Genomic DNA, 14,532 nt, shown 5'->3' with positions numbered 1-14,532 from the left:
CTTGATTGTACCTAACACTTTGTATGTTGTTTAACACTCTTACCTGCATCTTCTGTGCTGAATACTTGTGTACTTTATATATATATATATATATATATATATATATATATATATATATATATATATATATATATATATATATATATATATATATAACAGAGTTGTGAATGTATGCAGTAGATGGCCTTCAATAGCAGAGTAGCATGACCATACCAGGTGTGTGTACGTCTGAATGCACAGTCAAGTGGCCGGCCGGATGGTCCTGTATGAGTCAAAGTGACGTCAGAAGCGGATGAAGGCTCAGTCATCTCCCGACGCCACCGTACGTTCGTTGGTCTGTTGCAACAGGAAGCCGCGTGTAGGATCGGATGCCTTTCGCTCAGAATTTCCTGGATCGTGCAGCGCAAGAGGTGACGGGAAGGTAGAAGGATGTCCCCGGGTATTTACTGGGGTACTTGGGATCCCCGGGAGTGAGGCAACCCCACTGGCAACTGGCCTGGGCAAGTTTCACAGGAACTGGCCAAGTAACCGCACGGACTCGGCCAACGGGGGCTGGCCGGCCGGCCGGCAGGCCCGAGTGAAAGCTGACGAGAGGTCTAGTGCAAGGTTAGCCCGAGCTCTGCAGCTCTCCACGCCTAGCCTTTGCTCAAGAGTAAACTTGATTTTTCCTAATTTTCTGTTTGTAATGTACTTGTTAAGGTCACGTAATATACTTGCAAATACATTCAAACCTCGTACCAATGGCCATTTGTTAGTTCTTTTCTTTTCTAAATGTTCGCCATTTTTTCACCTTGACATTTGTGGATTATGTAGATAATTACAACAGAAGCGTTGCCTCAGGCATCCTGCAACAGCGTAGGTTAACATTGCAAAATTACCTCCTGATGAACTTCAGGAAAATTATCACCTACCAGTTCATCATGACGTTAGCTTTTTATCCTTCAAACACAACAATAGTTTACATCTCATATATATATATATATATATATATATATATATATATATATATATATATATATATATATATATATATATATATATAATATATATATATATATATATAGCGTACGGAGGCCTGAGCGGCGGGGTGCGTCTGGAAGGTGACAGTGCTGCTCTTGGCTCATCCTTGACCCCGAGACATTTAATGCTTTTGTCTCTAACCGGATTTTTTCCCCACTGCAGTATATATATATATATATATATATATATATATATATATATATATATATATATATGAAGGTCATGTGTGTGTGTTTTGAGGGGAAAAATTAATACATTAACCGGTGTTGGCGATAGCGTCCCTCAAGGGTAGTTTTGGAAGGCGTATTTGTTAAATTTGTACCAGTAATGGCACCCCGGGTCCATACACCTGACCTGTGCCAACAACGGCATCCAAGGACATGCACCCGACCTGTGCCAATAATGGCACACCAGACAGCGGGCTCTCCTTGATAAGGTCCCTTGCCAGGCTTGACCTGTCGAATCTTTAAACACACACACACACACACACACACACACACACACTAGTGGTTTGGAAATATTAATATGACGGGGCTGGCCACCCTGACGCCTCAGGCTTTGTTCAGATTACCAGGGAGTTATCAAGGGTGATTATTACTCCTCACGGTCATGAAAGTATAATGATTTAGATCATTATCAACCTGCTCCTTAGTTTGGCACATGACGGCCTGCTGAGGGTAGCTGAAGGCAAGAGTGCATTTGAATATTTTTTTTTTTTTCAAAAGAAGGAACAGACAAGGGGGCCAGGTGAGGATATTCCCTTAAAGGCCCAGTCCTCTGTTGTTAACGCTACCTCGCTAACGCGGGAAATGGCGAATAGTATGAAAGAAAAAGATATATATATATATATATATATATATATATATATATATATATATATATATATATATATATATATATATATATATACATATATATATATATACATATATATATATATATATATATATATATATATATATATATATATATATATATATATATATATATATATATATACATATATATATATATATATATATATATATATATATATATATATATATATATATATATATATATATATCCCTCAACTTGATCGCCGTTTCTCGCGACAGTGGGGTTGCGGCAAGAACAGATGAAAGACAGCATCCGCTTACATCCATTTTTAAGCTATCACGTATAATGCACTGAAGCCACAGCTCCCTATCCACATCCAGGCCCCACAGAACTTCCCATAGTTTACCTCGGACGCTTCACATGCCCTGGTTCAGTCCACTGACGGCACGTCGATCCCAGTATACCACATCGTTTAATTCACTCTATCCCGTACACGCCTTTTACCCTCCTGCTTGTTCAGGCTCCGATCACTCAGAATCTTTTTCACTTCATCCTTCCATCTCCAGTTTGGTCTCACCATTCTCCATGTTGCCTCCGCTTCTGACAAATATGTCCTCTTTGTCAAACCTTCCTCACTCATTCTCTCCATGTGTCCAAACCTGGTTACATTATTTTCATCGTAAGCAACTTTTTCCAATGAGGATATACATAATTACCCCAGGACCATTTTCTAAGAAAGCGCCCTAGTGTTATCCAGGACATCTCTCCTGGAGACCCCGCTGCTCCACTGCTTCCTATAGTTCTGGAATGACGGACTCCTCGGGAGTGAGAAATTGCATGACGAGGTCGTACTTTCATAAGATACAGCGTCCCAAAGGTGACTTTTTACTCTTGATGTACCTTCACACAGGCGGAGTCCGGTAACGCACACACACACACACACACACACACACACACACACACACACACACACACACACACACACACACACACTGCCTGCAATCATAACAAACACTGAGGACTGTTCAGAAGAGAAGGTTAAGAAGGATGTGTACAAATTATTTGCCATGTATGCTGGACTGTGTGGGAAGCGTTGAGGGCTACGTACAGGCAAGCGTGGCCGAGGCACGGTTGGAGTCTCTTATTTCCCCACAAGTGTTTGACTGAGACCCGGTAAACCTTTGACGGTGTAAAAGAACATAGATATTGTCCACACAAAAGACCCTGAAGTCCTTTGAGAGAAGAATGCAAGAGATGCTGACATAAGATGTACATCGGGAAGGAAACAGGTGAAAAAATTAGGTCTATGCCTGTTGTTTATAATAACTGGATCGCATTGTAGTAGTTAACATTATAGAACCTGCTGTTCCCCAACTCACTGGGCTGTGTGCTAGCTACTCCTCTGTTCCTCACACTTACATATAACAACATTCATGACAAAACACAGCAGAGCTGCATGTCATGCGCTGTGTTGACTGGAGAATCTCTTGTTCTTGTGTAAGGTTCGTCAGGTACGACTTCTTCTCCTGCTGACGGCTTGTTTTCTCTGCAGACGTAACGCGAAGCAGCTGGTCAATTTCGTCGACTGAAGACAGTAAACAGCTTGTAACATATCCTAGCCCAGTCTCCCAGTGCGACTCATGATAATGACACCTTTAGTAAAGTGGGAGAAAAAGTTTCTTGACGGAAGGACTGGAGGAATCATGGTAAACCATGATATACTAGATGCTACGAACGACTTATCACAGTATGGGATTCTTCAAAAGTCTAAGCGTTTGCGAGGTTGAACTGCCTCATCTGTGGACAACACAAAGGAAGTCTCGAACCAGTAATGACATTACCTTGGACTGTGCGAACTTTTGAAGCCAGGGAAAACAAGGCCAACACACACTCACTCTCTGTCCAGACTGGACTACCGCTGTGTTGGACACTGTCTATAGCCACCTTACCGTCCGGTTCGGTTTAATCAAGATTCGAATCGCTGGGACAGACTGAAAGGCCAAAATGTATAATATCCAGAACGTAGATCCAAGAGAGACATCATATCCATGCGGCAAACCTCCTGAGGCACAGGACGTCATCTGTACACCAAGAGAGTCGCATGCACGAAGGAATAGATTGGAGACGCATACGTAATCAAACTCGCTGAGGGACGGAGGTGAAGCAGGAAGTATTGGGGAAGGTAGACATGGATATCACGCATGGGCCCCTCTGCTTTCATCCTGCTGCCGGCAAGTTTAAGGAAGACCACTTGACGTCTTCTTCAGGGGTCTGAACATAATCCCCTTAGGTATGCTACACCAACCGTATCCCAACAGACATACCAAACTGACTGAGCTCTGGGGGTTAGAGGCCATCCTATGACACCGGCCTTTGTAATTTACCCATCTGTGCAATGCAGGAGGGACGGTCTAAACTCGTGTGTCTGTGTGTGTTACGAGGTAATGTCAGCGCAGGAAATCGTGCACAGGTTACACATCTCTGCAGCGCCTCACGAATCTCTTTTAAATTCTTGAGGACGATGGCAGGACCCTTAGGACTGATTGCTTGACCTTGGACCTTAGCCTTTAAGGGTCTGTTCGAAAGACCGGGTCATCACACCCTCGGGTCGTACCAATGCGTCGTGTTCAGGGGTTATATACCGACGCGTCGTGTTCAGGGTTCGTGCTCTCGTTCCCGAGGGTCGTATGTCTTATTTTAGGGTCGTGCCATTTTGCTCAAGGGTCGTACCGTTGTGTTCAAAGTTCGCGCCGTCGTGTTCGAGGGCCATACCGTTGTGTTCATGGGTCGTGTCGTTGTGTTCAAAGGTCGCATCGTCGTGTTCAAGGGTCGTATGAGGTGGTGGTCCAAGTGTTGACCACGTCAGGCATGTGGCCCCGAGCTGCAGCGGAACTGTCTCGACTCTTGCTCGTGACAGAAAATGTGGGTCACCTTCCAGCGTGAACTGTTCCAGTATTTTGGTCTATAAAAAGCATAAAAAAAGGGATTAAGAAGGCTATCATGACACTGATATTAATGAGAGAGAGAGAGAGAGAGAGAGAGAGAGAGAGAGAGAGAGAGAGAGAGAGAGAGAGAGAGAGACGACAGACGAGACAGATGAGAAATGAAGATTATAACATCATATTTGAATTAGTTTTTTGTTTCCATTTATAACATTTATATCAAGGTCAATATTTGTCTTTCACTTTTCATATCTTTTCCGTAACAATGACGTTTCTCGCGTGTTCATCTGGTGAATTATAGTAATCAAACTCATTTAGTTTATCGGTCGAACCAGACAACAAGACTTGCGTCATTTCATGAAAACGTTTCGCATGGGAACTGGTGAAGAGGTAAGACACTCCCTTGAACCCCTTGTCAGCTTCCCCCTACCAACTGCCCCACCCTAGCTACCTCCCGGAGAGCACACGTCTCACGTCTCCTCCATCTCGCAGACGACGTAACGAGTAACACTGATTTTTTTTCTGCCTTGAAAACATTTCAGTCTTTATATTATTCCTATCATCGTTTCCTCCTACCTTCTCCACTAATGAATTAGATAACTTTAATATCATTTGGAAAACTTCGGTCAGTATTTGCATTAAGGCTACTCACATACACTTGAGACTGTTAGGGTTTAATGGGCCGTAATTGTGTGAAAACGTTGATGGCAGCAAACTACCAGACTCTCGTGATAGGTTCTCAGCGTCTTGTGTCTTCCACTTCTTGTGTCTTATTTATCTGAGAAAAGTTTTCCGAGTGGATATCCAAGTGGCTGCAGGACGGGTTATATAGGAGGCGAAGAATATAGTGAAGGGATGTGTTGGAGGAGTTTAAGTTAATCGACGTACCTCGCTCTAGTGTCTTAATCATGTGAGTTGTTATATTTGATGTGTGTAAGGATTCGCCAGGTGCACACCTGTCACGGTCTTTTGTCGCTGACAACTTCTTCTCAATTGTGTCATTACTGGCACAGATTGGGTGTGTGTCTGGCCTTCCATCCATGGGTGTGTTGTGTGCTTAGTTACGTGGGCTCTAGGCTTTGTCATCTGACAGGCCGTCACCATCAAGGGACATGAAGCACCTATGGAAGAATGATGCTGAACACTTTCCCAGGTGTATGATATTGTACAAGTGTCACCATAACTGACTGACACATTTACACTTTTTTCTTTTTGCAGGAGTTGGTTTCGCCTTGAAAACCTGTTTAGTCTTTGTAACCAAAATTCCAGAGGCAACTTTTAACATTTCTGTGGGAAAACCCAAGAATGTACTGTCGCCGCTCTCGGTCATGTTATGAGAAATGGAATCAGACCAAGATTTACGAAAATTTCATGGTTCGCAGCTCTTGATTTTACTACAGATTATTTCTTCTCGAGGTATGCAAGCAACGTAAGAAATAATGAAATAGATGCTAATCGACCAAATTCCATTTTCTTTGAAAAAAAAAAAGTTATATGTCAGGTTGAGAAACGTGTTGGATTTTTTAATTTGTTTACAGGTCTTGTTTTTTTTCTCTGGCCATTATCAGAAGTACGGTAATGTTCATAATATTTAGATCTCTATTTCCCCACAGCCCAGGCCTTTTTGTTATAAAGAATCAGTTTCTTGTCAGCAATCTGTTCGTTTATATAACCTCGACCCATGTCTGGTGTCCAACTTTAAGACCTGTCACACAGTGTAGGCATTTTGCCTGGTGTGTGTGTGTGTGTGTGTGTGTGTGATGCCAGCCTTTGTCTGATACGGTCTCGAGACATTGACTCGTGACATTAGTATCGATCGCTCTTGCAGTGCAAATGTTTCAAGGTTATTGTCACTAGAAAGTGTGCCAAATAAAACAAGTGACCCGTGCGTGTGTGTGTGTGTGTGTGTGTGTGTGTGTGTGTGTGTGTGTGTGTGTTTCAGGATGAGAGAATGCGTTTATGTGCATGTATGTGTAATTGATATTGTGTGATATAATGATTAATCATTATGGAGTAAGCAGTTGCCTGTTTTCACAGTACGAGAAGGGAGTTCTGCACTCATGGGCCAACGTCTCTCTCGCTTTTTCTACTGTCATACAGATTTTAAAATCTATGCATACTGTCCATATTCCTAATTTCCTTATACAGTTTATTCCTTTCATCCACTACGCCGAGATTCTAAAAGATACTTCTTATCACCTTTTCTAACTAATTTCTTGCTTAATTTCATGTGATGACTCCTGGTGGTTCTATCCTTGCATATTTCGAAGAACTCTTCACTGCTGACGTCAGCAAACCTGTTACAAACCTGAAGGTTGTACTCAAGTCACCTCTTACTCTTCTTTCTTCTATGATGGACAAATTTATAGCCTCCAACTTCTCACTGTATCCCAGATCTGCTTATTCTGGTGCCATGTTTTTTTCTCTCCTCTTAAGCATCGGTTTTTTATTTATTGTGTGTGTGTGTGTGTGTGTGAGAGAGAGAGAGAGAGAGAGAGAGAGAGAGAGAGAGAGAGAGAGAGTTTGTGTGTATGTGTGCGTGCGTAGCGCAACTTAATGGTTCTGAAATTGTGTCAACAAGTACAGAGCAGCAGGGGTGGTGGCTTGAGGCAAGCAGGTGTGGGTTCCACCAGCCCAGCCTCCCACCTTCCCCCCATTCAACAGGCCCAGCGTCCCAGTAGCCCAGCCTGCCCCCGTCCCCCTATTCAACAGGCCCAGCGTCCCAGCAGCCCAGCCTCCCCCCGTCCCCCTATTCAACAGGCCCAGCGTCCCAGCAGCCCAGCCTCCCACCGTCCCCCTATTCAACAAGCCCAGGGTCCCAGTAGCCCAGTGCCTTACCCTTCCATCGTTCACCTCCACTGACGTAGCGTCCCACCAGCCCAGCGTCCCTCAGACCCATCATCCTACCGTCTCTGTGTCCTACAGGCTCAGTGTCCCTCCTTCTCAGCATCTCAGGTCCAGCATCCCAGCGTCCCACCAGCCCAGCGTCCCATCTCAGCCATATTATCAAGCGCCATGCTTCAGCATTGATCACTAGAGCTGTTATGTAAGGGTCGTGTGTGGAAAACCATAACGAGGCTCGTTATGTTGGATTCTCCCTCCTGTGTTGTGTGTAAGATGCTGACACAAGGTAAGAGGGAGAGTAAAGCCAACAGAATATGGTTGTCGTGTAGGTTACGAGGTCAGCCTTGCCTCGTGCACACCGGCCCATCAAGGTTAGGTGTGTATATACTGCCTCGCATCCCATTTCGAATAGAACAGATGAATAAGTCAATCTCTGATATGAAAGAACTCGCTTCATGAACGTATCAGTCGCGTCGTGCCTAAAAAGGTAAGAATTTAGTTCTTACATCAACGCAGGACCGGCCAGGACGCGGGAGGGGAGTGATTGCGTCACAAATCGAACACCGGACTTCGATTGGCGTTTCCATAGACACACCTGCTGTCCTAAAACGTTTCAGCTCGCTGCATGCAGTAGATAACATTATAGTGTATATGACCCACTCCATTGTGGAGAGTTTACAAATTCCTTGTTAGCCATCGAGACTTAAAGATAAGCCTCCCGAATCAAGGTGAGATCTCAGTATCTGAAGTGCCTTGCTTATAGGGGACATGTCTCATGTGATCCCTGGTTCTAATGTTTGCAACACTCGTTGAAGTACGTGGTCCGTGGGTACAGTGTACATGCAACCTGTTGAGGTAAACCGCCCGTGGGTGTAGAGTGTTTGTTCTGCCTTCTGTCACTGAGCGATATGGCGTCGCCTCAGGCGCGGTAGCATCTAGAAAGATATAATTCGTATAGCTAGAGCTACATATACAGATCTGAAACAATAAATTGTACAGCAGGATAGCATCAGTATGGGTGATACGGGCGAGAGAACCCTGAGCTTCTGGCCAGCTAGCGTGAGGTGGCATTTACAGATTCTGTGAATCAGGTGGAGATGTGGACACAGCCATCCTCTCCTCCTCCTCCCTTACTTGGCGATGCCTCTCCTTTACCACCGTCTGTAATGATAAAGATAATAGTAATGATAATGATGTTATGATCATTACAAGAATGATAAATAGTATTTTTTTCAAAGTACTTTTTGTGTATTCCTGAGGAATTACAGAAATGGAATCACTTACAGACGCTGAATGATTATGCTGATAAATATAATCTAATGAGAAAAGTATTTTTGTTGTCTTAGCAAATATTTAACCCACATTATGAAGACCATTTAGCCCGGCAACTTCTTCATCTAGTCCGCAGACCCTAAGAACAAAGAACGATTTTTTCTCTCTCTTTTCTCCAGAGTTTGGTAAATGGCGAGGGAAAAGTCATGGTGTATTAATGTTAGTGGCGGTGTTTGGCATAAAGCATGAGACGCCAGTGGTGTAATCCCAGAATGGCAAAAGTGACGCACACAGCTCAGCTCCGGTCCACACACATCGCTCGCTTCTTATCAATTCCCAACTCCGTAGTTTCTACGAGCCTCGCCACTTCACTAGAAATTCTGTGTAGCCTTTTTTAAAGCCGAGGAGGGGGTAGCCTTGCTTCCTTGGAACTGGGTATTGGACGCACCATCCCACGTTTGATTATCCTGACATATCAAGGACAAAGTGGCAGAATCCGGAAAAATTTACAGTGTGGGTAGAACGCACCAGAAGCTCCGTAGGGAGGCGGTACTCCACACACACACACACACCGGCTGAAGGCATGCTTCGTGGGGTCATAGAGAACGGTGGTTATGAGGAGTGGTTGGGGAGAGGGGTCGCGACGTAGGGAAAGCGGATTCTGTGGTAAGAGGGAGGAGTAGAGGCATTCCAAGGGAAAGGAGTCGTGGAACTGTATGAGTAAGGGATTGCTTATGAGAGGTAGGTTGCTATGGGTCATATTGGGTGTTGCATCATGGGAGTATGAATGGATGAGTGATGACGTAAGTGTGTGTGGGTGGTGGTATAGAGTGTGTGTGTGTGTGTGTGTGTGTGTGTGTGTGTGTGTGTGTTTGTAGTGATGTTATATGAGAGATGATGCAGCGTGTCAGACAGATATATTCTTTGCCAAGGTTGGTGGAGGGTATGAGGTGAGGTTGTAGTGATCAGATTGTCTGTTTGTACAGTATTGGTTATTAAACAAAACCATTGAAAAAAAAAGAATTGAGTGGGGAAATCCCTGGGCGAATGTAGCAAGGATTTCGTTACTGCAGCGCACTATATTGACACACTGAGACTGACCGACCATTCTAAACCAAACGAGTACAAATTCGCCTTACGTGTAGATCCCATAAGAGGCAAAGTTCAGATACCGGATCGTAGTTCGACTTCAGTTCCATTCATCATTTCTCCAGTATGACCTTTACTGACCTTGGTGATGGTGCTGAGCTCCTATTGACCTCGAGAAGGCCCGCCTGGCCGGAGGTGTTGGCCGGCGTCCTCGTTGGTCACGGTCGAACTAACTGTACACCTTCGCCTCCCCGGCCACCCCACTCTTGTCAGGCAATAACGAGTCGTTGGCGTGAATGGCCTGTGATACGCATAACATGCTTCACATTTTCATTTTTTTTCCTGCATCTACTTTTATATGAATATTACAGGATTAGTACGTTCCTGATTTATTAATATCAGGAAAAAAATAGAAATTATATGATTATATACAGTAGAGTTATTCAGAAATAAAGTAATTATGATGTTTGTAATGTTCATTATTTGTATGTATTCAATACAGTTCTGAAGGTATCAAAATTGTTCTATGTATTATGAAGAGCTAGGTTATGACCTGGTAACAACAGACATGGGGTAAAGTATGTGACATAGATCATTATCTTAATCACAACTTGTAATTAGTTTCCACTTCATTAACATGTAAGTCAATAAAGCCAATGATATCAACTGCAAGTGTTTGGTGACTGAGGTGTCTGGACTACGAGGCTTGGCACAGTAGGCGGGGATGGTGGGTGCCCTTCGCCACTTGAACATCACTCTGCCAGTTAATCCGGGAATTTCCGATGTGGGTTGCGACCCGCAGTTTTGTTCCTTTGTGTTTGCTGCAACGCAGGAGCTTCACACGGCACAACTTGATATTTTCTCTGGAAGTTAGCTCACTGATCACGTCCGTCATCCCCCTGAGTTGACACAGATTGCGTCACCCTTAAGGGGAAAACTATGGTAAACATCATGGAAGACTAGATCTTATAGACGAAAATATAATTCCCGCAGTTAATCCCAACTTTCCGCTTTAGTTTATCTTGCTGTATGTAGGTCACGACTAAAGGTCACCATCATACTTCCATACAGCAAAACCTGCCCAATTCCAACCATTTTTTTTTTCTTTAATCGCCGCTGGCTTGTCCTCCGCTGACAATGATATAGTGGACAGATTTATGATATGAGCAGTTAGTACGTGCACCTGGGCACGTGTATGAAGAGTTCCGCGAATGTCGGAATATCCGAAGTTGAGCTGCGGACTGGAACGTCCGAAGACAACCCACTTCTGATTCATGCTGCTGCCCTGGGGTATTTCCTGGCCGAATGGCGCAATTCTCTCTAATTGAATTTTGTCTGTTATCGATAACCTACTCCATTGTCTAGTATGATATTGGTTATGCCGTCTTTTCAATCGATATGTTTTCGTTCAAGACCATATCACTTTGAGTTTACCGTGTTTAGTACGGATAATTGTGAAAGCATCTGCAAAATGCACAAGTAGATGGAGAGCATTGAAATGTGATAGTAATCCCTCCAAGGTCGCCTACACGCGAAGAAAACGGCGCCGCGGACACAGTTGTTGCACCACCCGGGTCCGGTATTTCCCGCAACTCTGATGCAAAAACACAATTTTTTTTTTTTCATTATCCAGGTTATCAGCAGTTGTTTCATAATGGTAAGGTTTTCTGTCAAGCTTCACTTCCGTTGAGGCAGGGTATGTGAGGTTGATTGGGACACTCGTCACCACTGGCAATCCTGACTTTGTTAATTGCACAGTTACGGTGATTCGAGCAGGGAGGAAACATGCACTATGTCTATCATGGTGTTGTTATTGTGACGTAATTATTGTCATGATTAATCGTTCCTTCTCGACTGATGCTCTGAAATTATTTGTGTGATAAAGGAATGCCATTTCTGTATTTGTGAGAGTAAAACGTGTCAGTAGTGAAATTAATGATGATACGAAACCATTGTTAGCAAACATTAGATGTTAGGGATAGAATATATTTGTCGTGGCATTGAGGATGACGTGTCACGGACACCAGGATATAAGAACAGTTTAGCATCAATGAATAAATCAAGTTACGATAATCTTTTCCTTAAGACGTCAAACCTCAATCGCTATTTTTCTAAGCCAATCAGTTCCCGGAAACCCTCCTCCTAATGTTACCACAATTTCCTAGAGTGGCGGCATAGCCTCCCTCCCGCCCGCCCCTCCCAGCCCAGCATGCATCAGGATCTTCACTTCTGCGAATCGTTGCCGTGGTTGCAAAGTTGCGAGAATATTGCTAAACCTCTGAGGCGGGTCCGGGCGCACGTGGGCGGAGGGTCAGGTGACTTCGCCTGCGTTTGCCTGCTATCGTCCCTCGCTCCCAGGCTCGTGTTGCACTCGCGTCATTATAGTTTTCGATTCCCTTATAAATCCATACGGTAATTGACTGGTATTATAAATAGATTTAAAGCCTATTAAAAAAAATATGCTTTACATTGGCAAGAATGGCTCGTGTTTGAGTCATGCGTTGTGCAACGCATTGCTCACCCTGCCCTTATGCTGCCGCACACGTCATTGTAAAGAAAACGGAGTGTATGCCCTTACTGCCGTTCATTCTAAGCTGGGCTCAGCGCAACGCAGCTCCTGCACCGCATTAGTGGCCAGTGCCTGACAGTGACCAAACAGTGCATATACCTTGCCAAGAGATCGCCACAGTTACCCATGAATTGTGTTACGAGATAAACCCGGGTGTTGTTGAGTGCTTATATTGTGTATCTCGTGCCGGCCGTAGTGAGTGTTGTGAGCGCGCGAGATACCCACCTGCTTGATCTTCATGCATGGACAGGATTACTACACTCCATCCGACTCCCCTGTCGTGACCAAAGAGAAAAATTGGTATAGTTGGCTCATTGCGAAGGAGATAGCTAACTATATCCGAGCCTCGCACGTACCTCACGACGACATGAAACTGATAGAGGTGAGAGTCATCGGCAGACGGAAGTGTCCGTGTTTGTGTCGTGTGTGTGTGTCTGTCTGTTTGTCTGTCTGTATAAGTGCCTCTCTGCAAGTCAGCCAAACTTTATAAGTTTAACACGAACACATTTACGATATGTAACTGTGATTTACATTTTCCCTGCCTGTGTACGTAATTAACTCGAGAAGTGCTCTCAGGGTAGAATATTTCCGCACTTGTGGATTAATTAAACTTGTAATTACGTCATTTTCGTTTTAACGTAAAGTTGTATTCAAGGTACGACACCACCTTGTAAACATAAGATATGTTGAATACCGTAATAAGGGATCACCATACACACATCATGCACAACATACATCCACATAAAGGCGGCCACGCACTCAACACACACACCCGACCTGTGCCAGTTATGGCACCACGAGAACTTGCTGTCATTGACAAGAACCCGAGCTAAGCTTGGATCTGGTAAATCTTGACACACACACACACACACACACACACACACACATCATGTTACGTCGAGTTTACCTTTGCGTTTTTGTGATAGGTCTGTTCTTGAAGTGTTCAGTAACCCAGGTGCAGTGAGTGACCTGAGGTCAGGCTTGGGAAGGGCAGTCCTAACCAGAGTGTACAATATGGTCTGAAAGTTATCATGAGCACATGAAGGAGAGGCGTCTCTCTCTCTCTCTCTCTCTCTCTCTCTCTCTCTCTCTCTCTCTCTCTCTCTCTCTCTCTCTCTCTCTCTCTCTCTCTCTCTCTCTCCCCGTAGCGTGAACCTTTGATGACTGCGATAGTCAGTGCCTAAATCCTAGATAGCCAACCAGTCATATTGACCTTGCCTACCTTGCTTTATCGACGATGGAGCAGCTGGGTTGGGCCACCGCACACACACACACACACACACACACACACGTATTACCCTCCTCATCCCTCGTCCCTCCTCCTCCTCCTCCTTCTCACACCCACAAGAACAGTACGACAAGTTCCTCACAGATCCTGCGACTCCAGGCATCAGAGACAATTATTCTTAGCTTTGTTTCCAGCGATCTGCAAGGCAATCTGTGTTTTGTAATGTGTGTATTCAACTTGTATGTACCCAGGACTAACTTAAGGACCACATTAGTCACCGAGAGTCGAGTGGTACCAGGTTGTAACCATGACCTAGCAGGTGTTGCAGTACAGATATATATATATATATATATATATATATATATATATATATATATATATATATATATATATATATATATATATACATTAATCCAGTCGTCACTCTCGGATTTTTGGTACATACGATTAAGCTCGGCTGGTATAGTGATGATACGTGAACAGCTAGTGCATTACCTGTAGACTAGTACAGCAATTAACATCGGGTTACTAGTACAGCACTTTTACTTGTACTGTAATTAATCTCAGGTTTCGAGTACATTTTTACCAGGTCTGTAATTACGCCAAGATACCAGAACAGTAATATTTACTCCAGATCACACATTCCTCTTTACTAACAAAGTGATTACCCTAAGATCATTAGTTTATATTACTAGTACAATACTTCATCTCAGATCACTAATCCATGTTTACTGGTACGATAATTAACC

The 14,532-nt window shown here is 43.9% G+C and overlaps 1 protein-coding gene across 10 annotated transcripts in view; it reads left to right on the top strand.

The window, feature by feature from the left end:
* LOC139760666 (uncharacterized) overlaps positions 1-14,532 on the top strand; it is a 231,972-nt gene that overhangs the window by 204,261 nt on the left and 13,179 nt on the right. Inside the window, exon 1 of one of the 10 annotated variants that reach the window (XM_071684161.1) lies at positions 12,448-12,937. The exons of the other annotated variants lie outside the window; for them this stretch is intronic. Coding sequence (XP_071540262.1) covers positions 12,794-12,937 — 144 coding nt within the window. The 5' untranslated portion in view covers positions 12,448-12,793. Of the gene's footprint in view, positions 1-12,447; positions 12,938-14,532 lie in introns of those variants that run through there. 10 annotated transcript variants of the gene reach the window in all.

This window comes from Panulirus ornatus, chromosome 37 (genome assembly GCF_036320965.1).
Source record: "Panulirus ornatus isolate Po-2019 chromosome 37, ASM3632096v1, whole genome shotgun sequence".
Classification (NCBI taxonomy): Eukaryota; Metazoa; Arthropoda; class Malacostraca; order Decapoda; family Palinuridae; genus Panulirus; species Panulirus ornatus.
The sequence above is the reverse complement of the archived record's forward strand: the minus strand, read 5'-3'. Positions and strand labels throughout refer to the sequence as shown.